The sequence below is a fragment of the Scleropages formosus genome, chromosome 9 (assembly GCF_900964775.1).
Source record: "Scleropages formosus chromosome 9, fSclFor1.1, whole genome shotgun sequence".
NCBI classification, from domain to species: Eukaryota; Metazoa; Chordata; class Actinopteri; order Osteoglossiformes; family Osteoglossidae; genus Scleropages; species Scleropages formosus.
The window spans coordinates 24,222,982-24,249,759 of NC_041814.1; the positions used below are offsets into that span (position 1 = coordinate 24,222,982).

General features: G+C 45.0%; 1 protein-coding gene across 1 annotated transcript in view; it reads right to left on the bottom strand.

Moving 5' to 3' along the window:
• Positions 1-26,778, bottom strand: part of c9h8orf34 (chromosome 9 C8orf34 homolog) — an 80,940-nt gene that overhangs the window by 26,497 nt on the left and 27,665 nt on the right. The window contains exons 7-9 of the mRNA XM_018753897.2: positions 20,740-20,906; positions 3,067-3,202; positions 17-102 (exon numbers count right to left, since the gene is read on the bottom strand). Coding sequence (XP_018609413.2) covers positions 17-102; positions 3,067-3,202; positions 20,740-20,906 — 389 coding nt within the window. The remainder of the gene's footprint in view (positions 1-16; positions 103-3,066; positions 3,203-20,739; positions 20,907-26,778) is intronic.

Sequence of the window (26,778 nt, forward strand, 5' to 3'; positions counted from 1 at the left end):
GTCGGGCTGAACTTACAGGGTGTTTCAGGCACACATTTCTCAGGAATGCTGGGATGTTGCAGGTCGTCTTCTCTGGCGTCTGTAAGACTGTCTCCTTGTAGCCTGACCAAGACAGAAAATTGAACAAATTGAAAGTCGTGAACATGTGCTCCCAAAATGGTTTCATCATTTTTTTAAATTTTTTTCGTATAGGAAAAACTGAAGAATTCCTTCATGTGGACTAATGTAAAGGATTTGGCCTTTAAATGTAAAGTAGAATTCAATACATACTGTATGACAAGTACACTCAAAACAAGAAATGCTCGCATTCTTTCGCGCTATTGAGGTACGGAGTGAATGAAAGAGCTGGCTCAGTTGCCAAGATAACAGAATGGAGATGAAGTGTGGTACATTCACTCTGAATGACTCCGGCGGGATAGACTCTCCATGGAGAACCAAGGCGTATCAACAAAGATCATACATTTCCGTGCAAAATACTCTGCCTGACTGAAAACATGGAGATGTTGAGGGTGAGGGGCCTTGCAGCAGCCTTATCTGCAGCACTTGGGAATAATGATGTGGACTTTAGATTTTAGACTTTAGACATTAGACTTTGGATTTTGGAATGCAAGGGTCAGGAGAGGTTCACAGTCAACAGATGAGGACCAAAACCCAACCCTCACAACTGCAATCGTTCTGTCTCTACCTTTTTGAAACAAGACCTTCATTTGAAAGATTATCTCAGCAACACTTATGGTATACAGTATCTTCAGTTATTCTGAGTTGGCTGTATTTAGCAACCGTGTAAATGCCCCTGCATCATTATCATCTGTAAATGACTCAACTTTCTGAAGATAATTACACACAGAAACATGACATTGGTGAACATAAAAAAATACTTCTTAATCATGATTTTAAGTTGATCTTTAAAATATATGATAACATACACTTTACATTAATAAAAAACAAAAATTGTTTTTTTTCTGAGATGTACGTCGCTTTGGAGAAAAGTGTCTGCAAAATGAATAACTAACTGTAAAATATACATACTAGACAGTATATTGTATACTCTGTAGACTTGCAAAATACTGTGTGTGTATATATATATATATACACACACACACACACACACACACACACACACACACACACACACATATACGTATAAAGCATGTATTATAAAGAGAAATCAATTTTCATTCATCAAAAAGTGCTGGGCCACTTTGAATTGTGAAGCTCCACATCTGCTGTTGTTTAATATTTTCAGGGTTTTATTATTTTTTTCGTGTCACTTTAACCTCCGCGACTATACCAAAGTTGAGCTTTTCCTTTGCGAGTCTTTAATGTTTCCCTGTGAAAAACCCGGGTGAGAAAACCCAGACTGTGCCTGGTTTGATCAATTTGCCCGCTGTCTGCAGTGCTTCCCCGTGCTCCCCTATAAAAGGAAATAATTAATATAACGAGCTCAACTCCTGTACACTAAAGGTTCATACTGCTGGATTCTGTAGGAAAGTTTTGGGATGGGGGGACCCACTGACCTCCTGCTGCTTTCCACGACACTTCAAACCACAAGGACACGTAGAGCAGAGGCACATGCAACTGTCCCAGAAACTGACTTTTTTTTATTCTGAGCCCACTTGCGTCATCAAATGGCCCGTGAGTTGGAACATCGCGCTTGGTTGGGATTAGGTCCCGTTTGTGGCAGTTTTCATGTGAATTCCCTAATGCCTCCTTTCGTCTTTTCATCGGACAGGCTTTGAGGCGTGTCGGAGCTATTATGTTAATGGCTGCCGTCGCCTCAACTTATCCGTAGTGAGAGAAAGGAGCGACTAGCCGGGCTGTGAAAACCACACACTTGCTGCCAGGCGCATGCTGCGGCCCACCAGGGTAGGGCAGGGGTAGGTGGCTTTCGGCTACGTAGTGGTGTGATACTGTTGGTCGTGGTGGTGCGTTGGACCTTATGATGGTCTGCTGGATGTCCCAGGAACCCGATCTGGTTGACCTGCTCAGGAACTTCACTGAGCAGCAAATTGGTGACCTTCTCACTGTTGGGTCTAAGCTAGCTTTGAACCCATTCTTATGCTTCTGCTGCTAACCTTCTCATCCATAATTGACATTCCTAATGAGGCTCCTAGACACTGACTGAAATGGGATGATTGGACTGTATATTAAGCAGCTATCTTTGCAGCAGGAGAATTACCATCTGCTGATTACACCCAAAAAAAGAACATTTCTAACATTGAGCATTGTGTGAAGAATGCAAGAACTTGTCCAGGCCAAAAACATGCTGTACACCCTCAGAATGCTGGGCATCCTTCCACATCAATTTGCAATATCATCAACCTTAAGATCGCAATACTCCGTGATACAAGGTGCAAACGTTTGAACTTAAACATCCACATCTTGCTGGGTGGGGCTGAATGTTTTCGTGAGCGGGCCGACTACGTCGAGCGCTGATCAAGAGCGTGTGGCGCGTGGCGTTTAAAGTCAGATAGGCCGCATGACTGCGAAATAACAGTGGGAGCTCAGAGCAGCTCACTGGCAGGAGCCCCACCCCAGTGGCAGCACCTTATCGGGCCCCGGCATCGCGTTTCAGTGCTGCGAAGAGCCCGCCAGCCCCCAGGGCGCGCTAACCAGAGGGCCGCACCAGGCCCGAGTCTACTAAACAGGAAATGTCAGGGGATGGAAAGGGGAGCGATAACACAGACTTTAATCATTTCTTGTCTGACTTGACAAAACAAGCAATTTTGGAATGTGGTTAAGATATTGTTTTATCTGAAATGTATACTGTCTACGGATAGAGCCAGAGAGCGGAAGAAGGGCTTCCAGGTGACCCTCCTCCGCTATCATGAACTTCTCACAGTCTGACTCCAATTTACTCCATTATCTTGTTATGTTACATCGACAACATATTTCTCATACTGGTTCCTCCACAACTCTGAATCATTGTCTGCAGAAGCCCTGGGAAAGCACTAATCCCAGAAGAGTTAAGAAAAAAAAAAAAAAAGAAAGGGAGGTGAATGGAGTCTTCGGTTCATCTGTCAGGCACTTGAGTGGCACACGTTCCTGCTGAATGTGAGTATTTACCTTGCACACCTTGAGCAGATGTTGAGGGTGACCTTAGCCTGAGGCTCAGGACAGTAGAAGCTGCGTCCCTGGCTGAACTTGCTGCCCGATGGCGCCAGTCCAGTGACCCCTTCCATGCGGAGATCGTCCAGGTCTTCTGCAAGGAATGAGCAAAGACCACCATTAGACTTACATGCATTCATGCAGCAGATACTTTCCTCCAAAGTGACTCACCATGATCTACCCATTTGCGCAGCTGGAGTAAATCAGGGTTAGCATGCTGATCAACAGTACTACAGCGGGCGATGAAAACTGAACCGAAGCAAAAGCTCTAACCACCACACTATTAGCAACCCCCATGAAGGTACACCTCATGAAAGACTTACTTCTGGCAACACACTGGCATGGAAAGACCTCACTTCTTCCCCAACACTTATTTAAAAACAAACTGATGATGTATGACTCCATGGCTTTATACATGACAACTAAACCCGGAAGCGCCAGACTGACAACTGGGACAATTTTGGATAGCTGTGTAAGAATGGATGCAAAATAAATAGTTGAGAAACCAGCAGGCAAACTCTCATGGGAAAGTTCCCCCTCTGGACCTACATGCTCTCAACATAGCATGGCCATTTACAGCAAATACGGTCACGTTACCCCAGTGCATGTGCATGGGTCTTCACAAGGAACAGGTGCGGCGAACAAAGGCATTCTGGGACTTTGGCTGCCGTTACTGAGCGGAACTGTAAACGGCATCAGAAGGAACACTCCCTGCTTTTGTTCCCACACATCTGTTCCCTTGGATCCAGAAAAGGGAAGTTCCACGAGTAAGGGCTGTGCCCGGTTCGGGTGGAGATATTTTCCACCGCTCCACTGTCCAGCAGGACTATATTATCACATCATCGAACGTCGTTTCAAACTCGAGCTTGCAGTAAGAGGTTCACACCTTCGTCCTAAATTACTACAGATCCACTGCCCTTACTGTGGCGGTGCACAGTGAAATGGTCAGAGCCGGTAGAGTGCCGGATAGTGCTTAACCCAGGACCTTTGACTGTCAGGCAACGACTCTAAACCATAGTACTTTGAACCATTCAAAGAACCAGGGTTTGAATCCCACCTTCCACTGTAGAACCCTTATACAAGGTACTTACCCATAATTGCTCTGGTACAAATGGGTAAATCACCGTAAGTAGTTTAAGACGATTAATCGCTTTGCATAAAAGTGGCAAATGTAATCTAAAACAAGTGGGAAAGTAAGGTCGAGCTCAATGCAAGCTTTTAAAAAAAAACAAAGTACCCCCCAGGGACTAATACAGCCCACACTAGTGCTCTCAGTGCTACTTTTCCATCGCTAACTACTACATAAGCAGTATACGGTTGTAATAAAAGTTAATGCTACAGGAAAACAACGACACAAATTGTTTGGATTATGAGCGAATAAGCAGCTTCAAACTGTCTCATGGAATTTCTTGTAAAAACCCAGTCGAAACGATGTCTGGAACTGCTACATTTCATAAGTTCATAAAGGAGTCTGTTAATGCAAAATAAGAGTGGTTTGTTGAGTGCAGTTCTTCATTTTCGACATACCTGCTGCAGAAGGAAATTAGCCTTTCATAAGCCGGACAAAGTAGTTAAATTAAAACTAATAACAATAATAATTACAATAATCTGATACCGTAACGTAAGTTACCTCAGCTTATGCACAAGGGTCAGTCTGTTCCAATTACTCTTAAACCACAAACGTGCTTTTAACACAAGTAAATGAGCATTAACAGATCAGGGAGTTTAACGGGGGGCAAAACCCGTCAAACCGAAAACGCTGAGAGCTAGGAAGGAAATGTGGGAAGAGAGGAAAACACAGCATTGAACGTGAAGCCAGGGCGGAAACCGGAACCGAAACGTGAGGAAACGAGGGAAGAAGTGCTCTCGGCCCATCGATGGCGTCACGACCGTGAATCACCGGGGTGAATTCGCACGCAGCAGGGGAGCGCGCCCTCTCCTTACTGGCTGGGATTAGAAGCACCTCATTTGCTGAATGCAAACAGTTTCGTTCTGGGCAAGATTCATATACTTGCCGAGCCAGTCGGCTTTTGCGAAAGTGTGGACGAACACATCTGAGATACAGGCTGAATCTACAGCAAAGTGTCACGAGTTCGTTTTCAGACTCATGATTTCACACAGCAAACTTGGCAGGATAGGATGGCCGTAAACTGCTGACAAAATCTTGACAGAGAACACATATTCTCACCGGCACTGTCTTCCATATTGATGTGCGGACATCACTCGACTTAAGCAAACAGACCGTTCTTCAACCCTTTACGTACATTTACATTTACATTTTATCCATGATTCAGCAGACGCTTTCCTCCAAAGCGACGTACACCTCGGACGTCTCGACGTACGTCTTTACGTAAGTCAGAAGTTACACATGTCATATTCTCCCCTCCTCCCCAACCATTAAACCCTAGCCTAGATGTTTCATCGTTATTATTGTTGTTTTCATGCTAACTGTTCCTTTCACGTGCAGCATCCTTCGCTATCGCATTCACGGTCGATACGGCCACACCAGGCTGGCTCCCGTGCTTCGGACGATGATCCGTGTCCACCTTCATACTTCCTTATTATTTTCAATTTCATCTTCAGATCGATTGCCGTACACTTGCGAGACGGTTCTCTTTTCGCTCAAGCGCACATTTAGCACCAGGCATTGCGAATAATGAGATGGATAAAAAAAATATGTGAATAAAGCACTGCACTAAGAGAGGAGATGTGAGCACGGTTTAAAACACACGAGAACTGGGAAGGAGCAGCTTCCTCTCTTGTCTGGCTATGCCGACTTGCCAGATGTGTTGTGTAAAATAAAAGCGCTATCTGTAAATAATGTGTATGCCGGGAATTTTTTACGTAAATCCGTATTTACGTAAGTCAAATTCACGTAAGTAGAGGGGTCTCTGTATTCACAGCACTGTCTGTACCAGCAGGTGGTGTAGTGGTTACTGGTGTTGCCTTGCGACCCAGGTTCAGATCCCACTTCCTACTGTAGTACCCTTGATCGAGGTGCTAACCCTAAACTGACAGTAAAACTCATCCAGGTTTATAAATGGGAAAATAATTTTAAGTAGCTGAGTGTGCAAACTGTCACTTTGGGCAAAAATATCAATGATTAATAATAACTGATACCGAATCGTCATGCACGTCAAATATTTCAGATGATACACTAGGGTTTTGACCCTGCTTAGTTTTGTGCCCTGTGCTTCTGGGATAGGCTCTGCACCATGGCAACCCTGATGTGGACAAGAATTTAATGAGAGTGCAAATGTCGATCTGTACACGGTACATGGATGAAGCGCAACCGTCCGCAATGTTATATGTTCTCAATAAAAGCACACAGTGTAACAAATAAGAACACAAACTTATACCATGAAGGTCTTCAGTTCAAATCCCAGGAAGAAGTTTCGTTATTCTGGAGCAAATACTCTAACCTGGAGAGTACTTGTAAAATGTCCAATACTATAAATGAAAGACCCTTTATATAAAGGTGTCAGTCAACAGTTACAGACAATTAATAAACTACCTACTGTTAACGCTAATTGAACTAAAGCCGTTGTCCAAAGCATAAGGTTTCACATTAAGTTCCATACAAAGATTTATCCATTTAATTTTTAGTGAATCAAGAACCTTGATCAAGGGTCCTACAGTAACACGAGAAAGTGAGATTTGAACCGGACACCTTTGAGGATAAGGCGGCAGCAGCAGCGTTAACCACTACGCCACCCACTGGGCCACCGAATAATAAGTGAAGCTTCTGCCAAGGAAAAATTTGCAATGAAAATAACAGAACTGCTGGGGGCAGGGGGCTGGGGGCTGGAAGTGAGGACACTCTCCACACTAGCTGGGCTTGCTGATATACAAATCGTAGCGGTTGCTCCAACACATCGGCCTAACCTACCTCTTTCGCTCCCCGGCTGTTGGGGTAATTAAAACTCCTTAATGCAAGCTGAGACACTGCATGTTTTGTCTTTGTTTTGTTTTGGTGTCACTCAGGACTACAAGGGTTCTCAGACTGCCATGAGGTGGAAAGTGAAGCTAGACAATCCATTACGCTCACTTTTGTCTGAATCCCTCCAAGGCGTCACAGCTTGTTTGCAACATTGATCCAGGTATTTAGGGATGCATATACAGACACACCTTTATATGTCTTATACTAGTCTTCATGCAGGAGGTTAAATTGCCTGTGATGGAGAATCTGAAAAATGTAAATGCTCGCATGTCATCTTCACGCAACCATCGCCAGTTGATGAGCCCGTTACACGACACCCGTCTTTGGCCGTCTAGTGTTTTGTTGCTCCGGTAACTTCCATTAAAAAAACAAGCCACACCTTGATATATGAGGAGGCGTGACTAATTGCATGGATTACAGCAAGGATACTCAGACTCTCTCTGAGCATCTTTATCTTCGAGAACATGAAGAGATTCTTCTGCTGGAAGAATGTTTTTGCCATATGAGATGACGTCTACAATTACCCATGACACCCTTTGGCCATTTCCCCTATGGTGTTGTTTTTTTTCTTACATATTTTTACATTTACTTATCTATTTACATTTGCTTCGGAGGAAAGGGTTAGCCAAATAAATGCAAATGACTCTTTTCTCCAAAGCATTGTACAGTCATTTGCCTATTTACACAGCAAGGTACTTTTTACTAGATACGACAGTGGAAGGTGGTATTTGAACATATAGGGGCTCTAACTCCTACACCACCTGCTACTTGGAAGCGGGTATAGCTCTGAAACCTCGGCCATGCCAGTTTGGGTACTTGACAAAATATTCTGGAAAAGAGGGGTTTTATTCACCTTCATGCTGCAGGTGTGGAAATAAACATCTGGATGAGCTTGTGGAGATGCCAGGACTTTGTGGAGGGTATGCACATCCCAACCATCACCACTGCTGGGAGCCCAGTAAGGTGGCCTAGCTTGGGAGAAAGGCTCCTTGATGGGTCAAGGTGTGCAGACCGGTGGTGTGTAAGAGGACAGGGGTACAGGGCGGCTGTGGGTGGGAACTCGACTTTACAGGCCATCATATTCCCAAGCCTTCTCATTCCTGGGATGAGGGTTTAGGAGAATCTCAAGATTTTACAGCTTCCCTCCTTGTTTGCTGAGCACCACATCCACATGATACTTGAACTCCCAGAGCTTTATATTACAGACAAATAAAACGGCCTCGGGTCGTACCATTATTTTACTCAGTGTCACTTATCGGAGTTCCCATTGTTCCAGGCCCAGCAGCCCCAAGTCCCTGTTGTGCAGCAGTCAGTGTTTCCACCCCGAAACCCTATCAGCGCATTACACTGCTTTTCTCACTGGAACCGCTGTGACAACATGCTGGCCGAGAGCAACGGCGCTGGGCTCGAACCCGTTTTTTCCACTGAAGGTGAAACGGAATGAACCGGTACACTCATCGCAATCAGTGCAACAATCCCAGGCGTGTTTTCCCACAGAGATCTGGGCTAGTTTGTTTTTTTTTTTTTCCCCCTCTGCGAGCTCAGATGTTTTTGTTTCACAAAAGTGCCTTGAGCCGAGCCAAGAAGGGCCTTTTGGTACCCAGTATGGTGCCCTTGCGTCGGACAAGGAGCTAAACCCACAACCCTCCAGAGACGCTAATGCAAAGCGGTCTGAAATGGCCTTCTCTCCGCTCGACACGAAAGTCAGATCGCCGTGGAAACGAGAGCATCAACACCGTGTTTCTGCGCTGGAAAACATCTCTAAGATTTCTCAAAGGGTGACGGCAAAATACGCCGATGACCTCTGTACAGCGATACTTTAATTGCTTCTGTCACTTTATTCTTTGAGTGACAAATTATGGCTTTTGCTGTTTATTGAACCAAATACTTTCCTGGAGTTATAGCTGTTAAGTCTCATCACTCAAGGATTCTACAGCAGGAATGGGACACAGTGCTTCTCAGCTCACATATTTACTGCACGTCCTTATCTATTAGTCTCCCTGCCGGCCCTTCGGCTGAACTCATTTCGTATTGTGTTTTTGAAAATAATCTCACACCCCGCAACATTAACTATATTCCTGTTAATCTCCTCCTTTCCCTTTCAGATCTGGAGCTGGGGAGGGGAGGGGGGGGCGGTATCTGGGAAATCTGGAGCCAGCAGGGTGACGAGAGCATGTTCAATTATGTGGTTTCCGACAGCGCTTCCACACCAAGTCAAGGACAGCGAAATTACCGTAAAAATGCTCCATTGTTTGTTCTGCAGTGACAAACGGCTGCCTGACTCACAAAACGAATCCTCGCTGTGCCAGCAACCGATGACGGCGGAAACAGCCGACTGAACAGCTGGACATCCTCATAAGAGAACATAGAGAAGGATTTTTTTGTTCTTTTTTGTATCCGTGTGTGTGCGTGTGTGTGGCCGCGCTTGCACTTCGGCCTGAGGGAGGAAACGGACGGCGTCGAACCGCGTGAAGGGTTTCCCCTCGCGTGTCGCCAGCACCCTCAAACACACCAGTCGTGTAGCCTGTCACCCACCCAGACATAACAGAGGCTCTCGTATCCCCTCCCCGCCCCTCCCCAGTCAGACAGCATGAAGGGCCGCGCTCGCTGCAGGTGTAACTCGATAGGCTGCGCTTGATAAACACAGTTCGAGCTGCTTAACGCCGTGAAGGAAAGTGTTTGGGAGATGTTATCCTGACAGGGGTAGAGGTGCACAATCCAATTTTCTAACTGCTTATACAGACCAGCAGACAGGGTGAACCTGTGTTTTCCGGAAACCTCCCTCCGGAGACAAAAGACCCCTTTTCCAGGGAGGTGTTTCTGTGAAACGGATTTTGGCAGCTCCAGTTCACACTTATTTAAAGTACATCATGTATGTCTGAGAACTTCAAAACCTCCAATGGGTTTATATTTATATATCTATTATAGGTGACACCATGGTACAGTAACAGTGCTGGTCCCTCACAGCTCTGGGTATGGGGGTTCGGGCAATGGTTCCACTCTAGATTAGTGTGTTTGCTCTCTCCATATTCGCGTGGGTTCCCTCCATGTGCTCTGGTTTCCTCCCACACTCCAAGGGCATGTGTTTCAGATAAACTAAATTGCTCGATGTGTGTCACGTGACATTTATTCATTCAGCAGACTCTTTTGTCCGACCTACATCTCGGAGGACAATGCACAAAGTGCATTACATCAACAGAACACTGTTACGTTGCACTATTGTATAAATGAGGAAATTACTGTAAATTCAGTGGAGTATACCTTGCGCTGAAAAGGCTGCTACTAAAGCACGCACACACACACACACACACACACACACACACCGGCTGAAGCCGCCTGTCCTGTGGCAAACCAGAGCCTAACCCAGCAACACAGGGCGCAAGGCTAGAGGGGGAGGGGACACACCCAGGACGGGATGTCAGTCCGTCGCAGGGCAACCCAAGAGGGACTTGAACCCCAGCCCCACCGGAGAGCAGGACTCGGTCAAACCCGTTGCGCCCCCGCGGCCCCCCCACTTTGGGAGAAAGCAAGCGCTAAATGAACAAAGAGGACAGGAAAGAGGCATAAATGACAGACAGCGCAGTGACAGAAAAAGGAAAAAGACTGAAATAGGCAGTTTCTGCCAAGAGGAATCGAACCTCATCCTAACCAGGGCAAATGAAAGGACAGTTTTCAAAAAGCGGGGCTCAGAACGCGAGCGATCGCTTGACCAAAGCGGAGTAACCGCCAGTGCACAGATCTGAGCATCTCGCTGCTGGAGAAGTCTCGTCAGCTCGAACCTCCTCACTTCTCTCTCCATCCAGGAACTGTTTTCATTTATGTTCCATTAGGAACAAAACGCCCAGTTCAGACCCAGCGGTTTGTCTTCACAAAGCAGCCTTTAATACATAAGCAGAGGGTAAGGCCCATTTGTTTGGCTTTGTAATAAAAACAATATTCTGACTTTCATTTTCCAATTATGCTCCCCTTCTCGGACGCATTTGTTTCCCCCCGCTAACATGTGGAAGTCGGAACCTAGACTTCTCATCTCTCAAGACTTTCTCGGCTACAATCAAAATCTGACAACACAAATTACGTTTAGGAACGACTGAAGCCTTTTTTTTTTTTTTTTTTTTAAACCAGAAATCTGTGTTCAGGTTTGCAAATCTTATTCTATTTGCATTAAAGCTATACTTTTCATGCATTCAGCCACACATTATTAAGAAGCGGTCCAGTGGAGGGTTGTAGTGGTCCGGAGCCTATCCTGGAAGCACAGGGCATGAGACGGTATAAACCCTAGACTGGAGGGCTGTTCCGCACAGAGTAAAATTATATTTTTATTTGTACTGATGCTATTCTTACAGAATACATTAAAACAATTAAGCAGTTAAAACTAGGGCAGCACTTGGTGAAAATCTATAAATGCACCGTATAAAGGCCCTTATAAAGCAGCTCTCAATAATATTTCGCTGCTACCATTTATGGCGCAAGAGAGTGCGGAAAGCAGCACAAGTTGTGTGTCTCGAGGATACAGTCCCAGAGGACCTCAGTAGTTACTATGTCATAAGTTCTTGTTTTCCAGACACATATTGTCATTTTATAATTGTGTACCATAATTACACTGAACAGAGGGTCCTGCAAGTGCAGGAAAGAAAACCCCCTGCAGGTTTTTGCTGCCATCTGCAGGTGACAAATACAACAGATTCCTTAAAAAATATATTTACAAGGAAAAACATCTGGGGTAAATAAGTGCTTATGTAAATGTTGACTGAAGACATAACGAAACCAGGAGACCACTATCTGCGGCAGTTAGCAAAACTCTGTGATTGATGGATGGATGGATGGATGGATGGATGGATGGACCATAAATCAAATTGTTTCAGAGTCTGTTCTCTTTGTAAGCACTTGGAAATTTTGTCCAAATTGAACAGAAAAGCTTTTTGTTTTTTAAATATTCAACAGATACTTGAAGATATATGAAGGAGAAAGAAAAAAAACTATCTGAATATGGAAGTCTAAGGGTGAAAGTATAAATATAGCACATTTAAAAAGAAGCTAGAGAACAGATTGGGCACCAGCCTCTACTAATATGTAATTACACTCAGCAACACTGTAATTTAATTCAAAATGAGATCATCAATCTATAAATCTACAGTTGTGCAGATTGTACAGTGTAGAAATAATTCATGAGAGTTTTATTAACCCTGCAATAAATCACAGCTGACAATAACGTTACTATCTGCCTTCGTGTGAAAGTTGCAGCCTCTCACCCAGTGACATCACTGATCTTCAAACTATTATTACCGTCTCCCTAGAAAACAATGGACCTCATGTTCCACCCGGTGACACCAGCATGTTTGTTTGGAGTGTTGCCATGGTAACCGCTGCATCTACTCTTTCTGGAGCTAGCGGCCCGGCGTCGGGTGCCCAGACCCCAGAGGCAGAACAAAGAGCCAGGCTCGAACCCGGAGCCTGCGCGACAGGAGCAGATTTATTATTCGCTAACAACCAAAATAGCTCAATTTGCGAGACTGTTAAGTACAGAGTGTTAAGAGCGAAGCGCTCTGACGCGATGCTGTAACTCTTGCCTCGCCCCCTTTCATTTGGAGAGACAGCCATTAATCAGGAGTCTCACTGCGGCCACCCTGGCCCCCGGCTGGCAGACGGGCCTCTGTGCCAGGCCCGAACCATGCTGCTGCCTCGGTGGCGTCTCCCCTGGAACCAGGCGACATCCTGGTTCAATTTCGCTACGTGAGAAGGCCGAGCCTCTGGACCCCCCCACCCCCACCCCTACCCCCAAGGACAATATGGTTCTGATTCACACTTGGCTTGATGAAGCTCAACGATGTCAGTGATGTCACACCCCATATTCCACTGCATACCCATCACCAAGGTCAGCAGTATCACTAAGGTTATGGCTGGCATTTCCTGTTTGCCATGCTGACCCTGCTGACACGCAGGGAACATCCTAATGTTGCCCCCAGAGCGATCTCTGATGTTATTCTGTCTGTGCCCTGTCGATCGGAGTCCCTCTGATTTGGGCAGCACTGGAGGCAACTTGCACACCATGAAGCCAAAGTCAAGTCAAAGTCAGCTCTATTAAGGCTCTCATGTCAGTCTTCACGGATCTCTGCGAGCCTTTGCTGCGTCTTGGAAACGATCACCCGCGCAGCACTAGGTACACAGATCGGCTGACATCCCCATCACCACCGTTGGCTGTCATCTCTGTGTTCCTAAGAGCACATCTTCATTATTCGTTTTGTTTCCCCAGAGTAAACGTACAGCTTCTTTTTTATAAGATAGCACAGTGGTGCAGCAGGTACAATCCTGGCCTGTGGGTTCAGACATGGATTCAAATGCAGCTGGGAGGAGTTTGTATATTCTCCCCATATTCACGTGGGTTTCCTCCAGGTGCTTGGGTTTGCGGGGCAAAGAAATGTGTTTCAGGTGAACTGGTGACTCTCAATTGCCCTTTGTGTGTGTATGTGTGTGTGTGAGATAGAGAGAGAGATTTCCCTGTGATGGACTGGTATAGGGTGTACTTACCTCTTCCCCTGTACTTCCAGGACAGGCTTTGGACCACCCTGAGTCGGGCAAGCGGTTACTGACATGGGATGGACACGGACAATGGCCTGACAGGTTGTAGGTGGTGCTCTCAAGGAAGTTCCCATTCAAGGATGCAAACCAGTACCCTCCTGTTCAGAAGGGCAGTGCCTTAACTATGTTTCTGCTTGACCGTTGATTTAGCTGAAGCTTGCAGATTACGTCTTTGAGAGTTTGTCAGCTTCTTTGGAAGAAAACATGCAGACGCAGTTGACATTCTAATAACATAAGGAGAAAAACCTTCTGCAGCGCTCACTTATTACCACGGTAAAGTTAATGTCTCCTTGTATAAAAGGAGCTAAGTGAGAGGAGGTGTGTTACGGGATCAGGCCAACGGGTTCCTGGCAAACTGGAAACGGCTCGTCTGAGTCACCGTCCTCCATCGGAAGGAAAAATCGGCAACGTTCAACTTTCGATTAACGCATTCACAGCTTGACGCGGCGCTAGAACAACCCCAAATTTAAACGGAGGGGAAAACTACAAACAAAACACTTAAAAAATAACTCATCCGAAAAACACTGGAACCGAGCTTAACCAGAAGGCACTTTCTCATATCGAAAATTATAACATACAGCAGAATCCATGAATAAAATATGATACAAAAGATCAAAGCAGAAAGTAATTTAACATTTTCCGGGCCTAAAATACGGTAATATTTAGCAAACGTGACCGCATAAAGCCATAAAAATAGCTAATAATTCACTTTAGTGCATGTTTACTGCAGCGTTCCGTTTTCCTATGCTGTCACCGGTGAGTGTTTCTGAGCGTGAAACGGATCAGCGCTTCCGCCCGTCTGGGAACCCAGCGACTGCAGGGCGAAGTTGGTTTAGTCTGTAATACGCTGTTTTTATTAACTAACCAAAAGACAACAAGCGGGCGCCAAAACCGCCGTCTCTTTCCACAGCAGCCCCGACTCCACTTGTGCGCTGTGTGTGTGTAAGAGGTCTGTCCTGCACATGCAGCCACGCGGTAACTCAGACAGGTTTGCACAGGCGTGGACTCAACGCGGAACGTTCTTTTTCCCCACGCGGCTCAGGGCACCCGGTTTTTAAGGAGCAGTTGCCTTGGAACCTGGGTGCGAGAGATCGACAGCCGCAGCCCACTTGTGCTCGGATCTTTGGCTGTTTAGTTCGGCTGGTGTGACGTGACTTAATACAACATCTAAATCACCCCGTCATCACATGACAGACGAGTTATGACGTGAGGTCACCAAACTTGTCATCCCGACTTCCTTTCCAGGCGCAGTCAGATATAGATATTTTCGGGGGGGGGGGGGGGGGGGGCAAGACATGCGATGGACAATTAAATCTGGAGAGGAGCTGCTGTTCACAGCAGGCATCACCGGCATCTAGTGGACTGTGAAATGTGAAAATGGAAAAACTATTCACACTGAACTGGGTGAAATATGGATAATTAAATATGAGAACACCGGAACATCGTGGCATAAAGAAAGTCTCCATAGTTACATTCCTTTCACGGGCAAATATAAATTGTATTGATCATAAAGATTACCAGGCCTTTGGCTTTCATACACACACACATCAAAGCATCGATACATACAGTATGTATATATAGTATATACAGTGTGTACATACAAAACTGAATAGTATTGTTTTATTTATATTTGTGTGTTTGTGTGTCTATAACTGTCGTACTATCCCATTGTATTTTCTACGAGATGTAGAGCACTTTGGAGAAAATCATCTGCCAAATAAATAAATGCAACTGAACCAGTAAAAAATTACTACAATATATAAATAATATACTACATAAAAAGATTAATAATATTAAAAGGAAATGTGTGTGTATTAATACCATAGATATGACATATAGAAATGTTATTTAAAAAGCCATATCTAGAGGACATTACACATGTAAATCATGACAGTAATAGTATTCATCTTGTAGATGGGACATACCTATATATACGTGTGTGTGTGTGTGTGTGTGTGTGTGTGTGTGTGTGTGTGTGTGTACATAAGTATGCATGTATGTGATATACAGGATGGGAGCTTGAAAACAGGAGCCGACTGAATGATAGTGTTACACAGATCCTAAAATCTGATTAGTTTCCATTTAACCAGAACCAGACAACTGAGTAGCAGAAAAAGAGGTGGTAAAAGTAGAGAGAGTTGGTGGCATAGTGGTAGAGCTGCTGTCTCTGAACCCCATGATCACCCACCTTTAGCTGTAGTGCCCTTGAATAAGGTACTTACCCTCCAATGCTCTAGTAAAATTACCCAGCTGTACATATTGGTAAATTGTATGTAGGTTAAGTTAGTTATTGTGAGTCATCTTGGGGCTGGGTTAGTTATATTTCAAAAAAGTCCGCGGCCATGGAGGATCGAAGCCATGGTTGGAGAAGCGAAGGTGAGTATCAGATCAGTGATGGAAGTAAATGTGAGGGTCACAACTGCAAAAGAAGAGGTCTCCAGTGGCAGTTGTAACTCAGACAGCTGGTAGTACAGTGGTTGGAACTGCTTCTCTAGGACCCCCCAAGATTGCAGGTTTGAACCTCATCTCCTGCTGTAGTACCCTGGAGCAAGGGACTTAGCCTAAATTGTTCCAGTAAAATTACCTACCTGTACAAATAGGTTAATAACTGTAGATGGATTAATGTTGCAAGCTGCTTTGGGGGGGGAAAAAGTATCAGCTAAATGTAAGTAAATGTTTGCTGACTGCAAAGACACCCTTAGGGAAAAAAATGAAAGGCATCTTGTCCACTAGGGGTCGCTCTAAGCTCAGAGGTTTGCCCTTCCGCTGCAGCCAAATAAAAACAGTGCATAGTGCAAAATCATTACACTTATTCAATGCTTTTCTTTAAACCAGCTTACAGTGACTTGTGATTTTTACCACAGCAACTCAGGGTAAGCAGATTATTGAAGGGTACTACACCAGCTCATGGGATGTGAACCAGAAACCATCTGATGCGAAGGCAGCAGATCTAATCGCTATACTGCTGTTGCCCAGCAGGTGAAACCTCCTGCTACAAGCATTTGGCGAATACTTTAGTCCACAAACATCATGTTGGATGTTGCTTTGGACAAAGATGCAGGTAAATATGAGGTAATCATGTGGAAAAAATGCTGAAAAAAAAAGATACATTAAGTGTGTGTACGGATGTGCAAATATATGTGTGTGCGGACTGCACTCGCTGTATTTCTCTCTGCGATGCACATCCCTTTGGAGAAAAGTGTCTGCTAAATGAAGAAATGTAAACATAAATATAGTGAAGTCCTTATCCACTGGGCCATAGGTAACTCAGTGGTTAGAATTAGTGCCTCTGAACTAGGAAGTCCCAGGTTCAAATCACATCTCCTCCTGTAGTAACCCTGATCTAGATAGTCACCCTGAAACTGCTCCTGCAAAAGTTACCCAGCTGAATGAAATATCAATCACTCTATTATAAACTGTGGGGGGTGTGGCGGTGCGGCGGGTTTGGCCGGGTCCTGCTCTTGGGTGGGTCTGGGGTTTGAGTCCTGCTTGGGGTGCCTTGTGATGGATTGACATCTTGCCTGGGGTGTTGTCCCTTCCCCCTCCAGCCTCATGCCCTTTGTTGCTGAGTTAGACTCCAGCTCACTGCAACCCCACTTGGGACAAGTGGTTTCAGACAGTGTGTGTGTGTAGTGTAAGATGCTCTGGACAAAAGCATCACCAAAAATAAAAAAATGGAATATATAACATCTCTCTTTGGGAGTTCTCCAAAGATAAAAAAAAATGTGGGCCCTGTATTTACAGTGAGTGGTCCTAGCAGTGCTCATTCACTAAACCTAGAGCAGGGTCCAGGGGGTCTGGAGCCTATCCCAGAAGCACTAGGCGGCGGGCTAGTCGGGACACATGCCAACGCCAGCCCATCGTCCTTCATTCAGCCGAAGCTCTAGAGCTCACCTCTGCCGTCGATCAGTCCCACGTCCTCGGAGGTAACAAGGCTGCGGCAGCTGCTCTTATGAAAGTCACACTTCGTTACGCCCCGAACGCGTGTCACTCCGCCACGCTCTGACGGGGAACGCCGTAAATGATATCGGCCTCCCCTGCGTCAGCTCTTTCTGGAAAACCTATGGAAATAATCCCTTCAGGTCAGTCTAGGGAGACAGGGGACGGTGGCAATGTGAGACGCCCTCCACATGCTGTGTGTTTTCTCAGCTGGAGGCCCCTTCTGTAAAGTGTATTTGTGTTTGGTCACTAGACAAATACCTCCACGTGTTCTCGGCCAAGGGGATCCGAGGCTAAGACGGAGCTGAACTGTAACCCAGCGCAGTAAAAGCAGACAGAAGTGTGAAAGACGGCTTGTCTCGCAGGTAAAAAAAGGGGTCTCTGGAAAGGTCTATTCCGGAGACCACCCCCACAGTACTGCACCATGCTTTACCTGTAGTCCACTGCCCACAATCACACACACAACTCCATCCTGGGCTCTTTTGAGCCTGGACTGATTCTTGACCCCGCCACCTACAGGAGTGGTCCTGCCTCACGGGAAGGCGGAGGCAGATCTGCTTCCCGAGGAAAGCGAGTGCTCGCCGCACCGTTCCACGTGCCGCTCCACCGCCTTCCGGCGACTCTTCGTGACTCTTCTCGCCCTGAACTCGGCAGCACCGGAGCAACATGTCAATCCAGCCGTTTGACCAACTGCGCTGAGGCAGAGCGGTCACTACTAGCGCTACGCAACGGGCTCATCAGAAAACACGGTACGGACAGGTACGCTTGTAGATAGGTGTAGAAATACATACATACAAACACATCAGCTATGCCTATTTGATTATGTGCGTGAAAATTTTTACAGACTGGTGTCCTGTTCGGGGTGAACCTCCTCAAGTGCTGCTTGAAAGTATGTAAAGCCCTTGTGTCCCTTAGTTTAATGGTTCTTTAACGAGAAACAGCATTTCTCATGTGACATAATAGGTGTGTAATTATTAATGCCATATGTTGCTTTAGATGAAATCATGTGTGTAGTAGAAACACACAAGCAGTGCAGGTGCAAAAATAAGTGAACCCCCAGGTGCACTTGTTAAACCAAGTAGGTAAGTAGAATCAGGTGTGTAAATCATAACCACTCATTAATTTCACAAGATTTAAAGAGTTTATTTTAATATTTTAAACAAGACTATTCCATTAAAGTTCACACACTTTCAGACAGCACTGTATATACACACTGTATCATATTTTATGCTCCCCTATTGTTTTCCACTTTCAGCTGTAAATCTAGTCCTCTTTCAAACGTCCCGCTTTCTTTTCAACGCCATCAGAACTCGGTTTTCTTTCGCTTGATAGCCACTTTAAACAAAAGGTAGCTTGACTGGAATCACAAGCAGAAGCTTTTGTAAACAGAACGCAACCTCTGCTAGACACCCAAACGCTGACAGATCCAAACAATAACAGATATGGGTGCTACACAGCAGCACGGCCACCAGATGTTATTTTACAGTACACGGAACAGTCATTAGACATTACGACCAAATCTTGGGGCTCAAAAATAAGGTTAACGGAATGACCGTTGTAAATCCAGGTTGTCATAAATTGCATGTGTCGTAACTCAATAGCTATATAAAACATTGCGGTATATAATAGAGTGTCACTGCATAGGGTGAAGTCCTAACGTGACACTGAAAAATAAAAGATGTTTCAATCCAAGTGATGACACATATATTTCACGGACAGCATGGTAGCCCAGCGAGTAGCGCTGCTGTTTCACAGCACCTGAATGGTGTGACAGGATGTGGGTTCAATCCCTGCTCAGTCTGTGTGGAGCTTGCCTGTTCTCCCTGTGTCTGCATGGGTTTCCTCTGGGTGCTCTGGTTTCCTCCCACAGTCCAAAGACATACTGTTCAGGTACCCCATAGTGTGTGAGTGACAGAGCAAGTGTGTTCCACTGATGAGTGACCGAGTGGAAGTAGTGTATCTAACAGTGTAAGTCACTGCGGTGAATAAGGTGTGTGGGCTGATAACGCTACATAGAGTTCATTGGAAGTTGCTTTGGAGAAAATCATCTGCTAAATAAATGTAAATCAAACCCTCTGTCGTTTTCCCCATTCTAGCTGCAGGGTTTCAAAGTGCCATTCCGGTTCCCGGCTTTCCCGCTGTCCTTGTACAGGACGCACCATATGGCTTAGTGAACCAGAGAGACCGGAGCTCCAAGTCCTGAGCAAGCAGTACGCAACACATGTTACTCTGCATTATTCATCTGCCAGCATTCACTCAGTCATGGGAGACTGTCAGATACTGCACTTCAGTTTTCCCCATTACCCAGATGGACATTTATTGGAGAGACACTGCTCGTAGACATCAGCCCACTACCTTCTCTGGGATTTGAAAGCAGCACTTTCTGGTCAAAGGTCCAGCAGCATGACTCTTCTGGCCCTGCTGCCTTGCCAAATTAGGTTCCAGCATGAGCCCTCACTCCACATGCAAAAAATTTTAAATGAGGGCCAGCTTCCATCAGTGTGCTTCCTGTCATATCCCATGACAAGGACTCAGCGTGGTTCTCTGTAGCTGTCTCTGATTAAGATCTCCCATCAAAAGGCTCTGACAGCCAGTGCCGCTCAGAGCTGCTTGAGACAGGATGGGTGGTGGACAGAGTCGGCGCTCAGCAACTTGACCTGTGACCTTCCAGTCAATCCTCCCCGGGCTCTTAGCTGTAAGCACGTTGAGCTGTCAACCCATAAACTGGCACTATATGTGGACTGACTGCACGTGCAGAGGGAGAAGAAGGACCGTGAGGCCAAGTGTGAGGGGAAAAAAAAAATACTTGGTCTGGAGACTCAGGCTTATCACGTATAAGTTCTTTGGGACCTGGAGTCATGAAACCTCTTCACTGGGAGCAGTTATACAAAACATGTACAAAGACACTGGGCAATGGGGAACATGTGTCTTAAGGGTTTCCTGACTTGGCTGAAGGTTCGAGTCCTAGATGCAACCCTACTGCTCTCATTAGGTAAACTTTTCACTGAATTGCTGCAGTAAATATGACTTCACCCTAAGGGAAATACTATGAATACCAAGAAATTAAATATGCATAATGTGACATATTTCCAGTCTAAAGGAGGTAGTTGAGAAGACTATGGGTTCATGTTAGTATCAGACATTACAAGCGTTCGGGCGAACATAAGGCTTCTTACCCAGCAGCTCCATGGCATCATCTTCATCGTCAATGTCCTCCTCTGCGATTGAGGTGGCCGAGCCAGAGGTGGAATCAAACGAGTCCTGCGACAACATGGCAGCCAGGAGCTTCTTGTGGTGCTGCTGCTGCTGTTTCAGGCCCTTGGTTCTGAGCTCCACCTTGAGCCTGCGGTAAAACGGAGGTAACAGGATTAGCTAAAGGCTGTGGTGAAGAAGGGCAGAATACATGGTATAACAGCATGGCCAAATACCTTTTCTGTTTCGATACCAAAGGGACTCCAAACAGCTTGCAGATGATCCCTAAAACAGCCTAATCCCACTGCTCACACCCATGGTGTCTCCAGGTACTTCCTCGGTGCTCCACCCTGGCTCAGCTAAGCAGACTTCTGGATTAAATGAGCCACAGAAGGCAGCCCCCTCTCCGATGCTCCTCCTCAGGAACCAAGCACCTGGACCCAATTACAGCCAAGCTGGTGCTGTGAAAGCACAAGGGCTCCACCTCATGAACATCATCCTTAATCATCTACGGTGTGATCAGTTTTTGGCATGATCATGCATCTGTCCTCAGGTTCTTCTGCAAGGTTTTGGCCAAACAAGCAGTGTGTGAAGAACAATGGGTGTAAAATGTCACTTTTTAAGTTAATGTTGTGGTAAATTTGTGCATCATCTGTGCGACACTCTGACCAAGTCTCTGGTCAAGCAAATGACCAGGTGTGAGGTACTAAAAGGGTGGGCATTTTATTTTCAATATAAAATAAAGGCGGGGGTGCGGTGGCGCAGTGGGTTGGACTGCAGTCCTGCTCTCCGATGGGTCTGGGGTTCAAGTCCCGCTTGGGGTGCCTTGCGGCGGACTGGCGTCCCGTCCTGGGTGTGTCCCCTCCCCCTCTGGCCTTACGCCCTGTGTTGCCGGGTAGGCTCCGGTTCCCTGTGACCCCGTGAGGGACAAGCGGTTCTGAAAATGTGCGTGTGTGTGTATAAAATAAAGAGGGTAGCAGCAGTTGGACTTTCAGCTACAACATAGAGACATATGAAGACTTAATAACTTTGTGTCACTTAATGACATGTGCAGATTTTGTTCTTGTTCTTGTTTACATTGCTGACACTTAGTTCTGCAGTCCAGTCTACTCTTCTCACTCCACATGAATACTTTGGCCGCCCCTGGTCCTTGTCTCCTAGTCAGATGCATTCACTAATCTAAGAGGGGGTGTAGTCTGCCTCCTTTATGCCACAACCCCCCACTCTCACCTTCAGTCCTAAGACCTCGAAGAAAAACATTTTATATCCACTGACAGCTAGAAGCAGATCACTCAACAACAAAACCGATTATATATATATATATATATATATATATATATATATATATATATTATACACACACACACACACACACACACACGGAATTAATGAGTTTATTAAAGCTTATGAAATGAATTACAAAGCTAAGCCTTGCTGTACTTACACACTGCACAGCTCGTATTAATATCCTGCCAACAACTAGAAGGTCTGATGTGCTTCATAGGCTTAATTTGATAGCTATCTCATAAAAATGACTTGTATTTACATGTACTGTAAAGGTCAACATATTACAAGAGCTAAATTCTCTTAATATCCTGAGCCAAACATTATGTTAGCATGACTCAAAAGTGTGATGTGGCATTTGCTTGACAACAAACCAGTTTGTGCAAACATTTCACAGCGCGAAGCCTGACAGACACGACATCGGACTCATGAGCTACCGTACACATGTGTAAAGGAGATAAACTCTCACGTTCTCCACCTGTCTCTGTTAGGGTGGTAGCGGTCCAGAGTCTATCCTGGAATCACTGGGTATCAGGATGGGGGAAGAGATACATTTCTGAACGGGAGGCCATTCCATCACAGGGCAGCCACACACAGTTATGCACACTTTCAGACACTACAAGCAATTTAACATCACCAATTCACCTGAATTGCATGTCTGTGGGAAGAAACCAGAGCACCCAGACACCAGACTCATGCAGACATAGGGAGAACATACAAACTCTACAAAGAGTGAGCATGATTTGAACCTTTGCTCATACAGCCCAGGTGCTGTGAGGTGACAGCGTTACCCTCCGCGACACCGTGAGGTGGGGAAAACAAACCATCATGATATCCAAAAAAAGGAAAAATACTCATATCAAAGCAAACTAATCCTCACTGCCACTATAATGCTCTTGTACATACCATACATTGCCATAAATACCATAAGCTCTTCAGCTATATAAATAGGTAAATAGTAAATTAGCATAATATACAAACATTCTGTAAATCAGTGAAAATTCACTACAAATACCAAGATGGTCCAGTTCTGGTACAACAGGTGCTGTTTCACCTAGAGGTGTCACCATACAACCAAAAGACGGAGGTGCAAATTCTCACTCCTGCAGCAGTTCTCAAGGTATTTTCTCTGAACTGATGCAATAAAAATTACTCAGTTGTATAAATGGGTAAATTGCTGTTTATTACACAAACCTAACACATCAGTCACCTTGAAAAAGTATCAGGTAAATAAAGGTTAATATCAACACTGGAGAATGCACATACTGTTCTATATTTTATTAATTTCTCAGTTTTCATTTTTCCTCAAAAAGCCTTTAGTAATCGATGCCTGTTTCAGATATGTCTGTAACTCAGAACACAGTGGTATTCTCCACTGGGGGTCATGTTTAACAGCAATCTAGTCTAAAGGCGTTGAGGTTTAGCAGGGCTTTGCACCAGTGGTTGTCTTTCCACAACAGTATCGTCTGATGATGGTCTTTCAGTAGTGCTCTGCTTTCACAGTGGTCTTCTCTAATGTCTAATAAAGGTCTTCTTAAACATCAGTCTTGCTTTTTCCACGATGTAGTTAACAGTTGTCTTGTTCAATGATCTATTGATCATGAGACATGTAAGATGTTTGAGACTCCCTTACTCTAAAGCACTCCATCCCAGACAAAATGTCGGGCACAATTTTTATGTATTAGATACTTCTCTGCTCATTTCCGTTCTTCTCCGTAGCAGAATGGACTTCAGATCAGACTCGGCCAGCCTATACTTGGCTGCCAGACAGGAAATAACGAATTGGCAAGGAGAAAAGGGCCGAAACACCGGGCAGCTGTTTCTACACATTAGCCTTGCATTGCCCATCATTCACAGCAGCAGCCAAACAAGCATCCACCATTCATGGTTGTTTGCCCCTCATGGGGGACATAGGAGAGCGCCAAAGACACATTACCAGTGCACCATGAATTAACAAGTTCAATTCAATTTATTTTTATAGACACAGTGACACAGTTAGTTAAAGTTAACAAGTCCAGCGCGCCACTTGGAGACATGAATTCAGTCAATAGCTATAAAGAGTGAGACGCACATTTGCTGCAATACCAACATGTAGAGAGAGCTCACTGCCCTTCGGTTCCATATTATGACCCCAAGGAGCAAAATCACTGCCTCTGTGTGTCCCACTGAATACCCATTACTCACACTTCTGCTGCAGGCAGTTAACTGTCACAGCAAAAATAAAAAGTACAAACAAAGACTAAATTTGCACATCTCATTAAGTGATACAAAGATATTAAGTCTTGATACGCATTGAATAGGTTTAAGTAAGTTGAGATGTGAAAGATTGTTGTAAGGATATATGTTCTATTTCAAAGGCATCACCGGGCATCTCTTAGTGCATGTAGTAAGGTTACGTTCTGGACCAGCTTACAAATTCATGCCTCATATTTGTTCAACCATTTACATTTATTAATTTAGCATACACCTTTGTCTAAAGTAATGTAGAACTCAAAAATCCATGTGCAAAAAACAAAGCAGTTGGAGCTACTGCCTTTGGATCCAAAGGTTGCTGGCTCAATCCCCCTCCAGCTGTAGTACTCTTGTGCAAGGTACTTACCCAAAATTGCTCCAGTAAAATTATCCAGCTGTGTAAATAATTGTAAGGTGCTTTAAAGAAAAGCATCAGCTAAATAAGATAATAATTAAAACACAGCTTGCTTGAAACCAGTATTTTGCTGGCACACATCAAGGCAGTAATGGGTCCTTCTTGAATTCTAGGAGGGATTTGGGAGTTCTGAGGAAGAGTGAGCTCGTTCCACCACATCCAGAGCCAAAAGCAAGAGTGGATAGACTTTAGACTTTTTGACCCCTTGTGAGCAGAACCATGAAATGACCAGAAGTGGATGATGACAGTGCTCTTACTCAGGTGAAGGGATCGATCACGTCTTATAGATAACGGCGTTGATGCTTTACAAACCTTGTCGGATGCGATCAGAATGTTGATCTCGACATGGATGGCCATAGGAACGAGGAAAGAATCTTCCATACAGTGTAGGCTCAATGGATCTAGAAAATATTTCTCTAGATATCTAAATATACAGAGAGCTAAGCAGCAATCTCAGGAAGCAGGTATGCTCCTCATGCAGAACACAGTGCCATTGAATATACAGATGAACGATATGGGCTTAACATCTCATTTGTAATGCTTCACATTATTACATTCTCTTACAGACAGTGAATAGGCAAATCTATTTCAGCATATGTCTAATTAATAGAATTTAGTGCTTCACTCTTCAGCTCCTCTTACCATGCTGTAAATAAGGGCTCCAGTACCGAGGGCCCCTGCAGCTGTCAACCCGCCACTCATCTCGGCTGAGTCCAGCAGAGTGGAACTACATCAGTTCCACTGTCTCCTCGCCTGTCTAACTTCCTTCTCCAGCCCAGTGCTGCCAACCAGCCCAGCTCTCCAGGTGTCCCCTGGGAGCCTGCCACAGCATACCTCAGCCTGATGAGTAAAGAGCAAACTCCAGAATTTTATCTTTCCACACTATGTCAGAGATTCAAACCAGCTAGGGAAGAGCTTGTTAAATCAAACCACCACAACCACTGCCCATGTCTACAAAGCAGTACACTGTCTGAGGGGCACTGCTGTAACCCAAAGCCTGTCTGGTCCCTGGTAACAAGGTTCTAAGGTATAAATATAGGCATCCCTGAAGATATGCCCATTCGATTTACGAGAATTTAACTTCACAAGGATTTTTATTTAATACCCCTACTTCGACTTGCGAGGCATTGCTTCCTAAGTGATCTGGATTTTGAACACCTCCCCACAGCTAAGTGGCAACAATATTTTTAAGAAAATAACAGAAAAACTCATACCTTTAACATATTATTCATCTTTTAAAATGCATATTTTTTGTTTAAATATAGAGAGTGTTCTGGGGTCACAGTGGCATGGTGGGTTGGACCAGGTTCTGCTTTCTGGTGGGTCTGGGGTTCAAGTCCCACTTGGGGTGCCTTGTGGTGGACTGGTGTCCTGTCCTGGGTGTGTCCCCTCCCCCTCCAGCCTTGTAACAATCAGACAAACTACCAGATACAGGTTTTACATTTACTGCACAAGGGTTTTTGATGTTACCTGCCAACTTTCCAGCCTTGACTGGAATCTGAATCTGGAATCTGGTGTTGCAAACTACCGTCCAGGTTCTTAGCCAGATATACTTCCTTATGCATGCAGGGAAGAGCTGTCAAGCAGGCAAAGTGTATAGCTAAAATGACAACAGCTCATTATTTACCGCAGTCATACACCAAACACCAGGGAGAATCAAGAACAACTAAATGGTGCAAGACTGAGATAAGTGATACAACATATATCCAACTAGCACCATAAAATGAACTCCACCCAAGTGAGACAATATATTATGCATTTGTCCCTCAATATTCATCTCACGACCTCTGCCGATGCTTCGTACGCCCTGCGTGGTTGTACACAGCCAGTGTGTTTGAATCCAGGTTGATGAGTTCAAATGCTGGCATGCAAAGGAAACATAAAAGTGAAAACAGATCTGAGACTGCGGTCTGCGCCCAATCAGCCTCCTTATGGTTTTAGTTAGCTGCGTTTGGAGAGCGCGTGACTGGGGACTTGGGCAGGAACAGACCCTTGCCAGTACCCTGGAGTCATGTTATTCCACTGTAATCCAGTAAAAGAGTAACCTAATCAAATTAAGTCCCTGCTGACAGTAGAGCTCCATAGATGATTA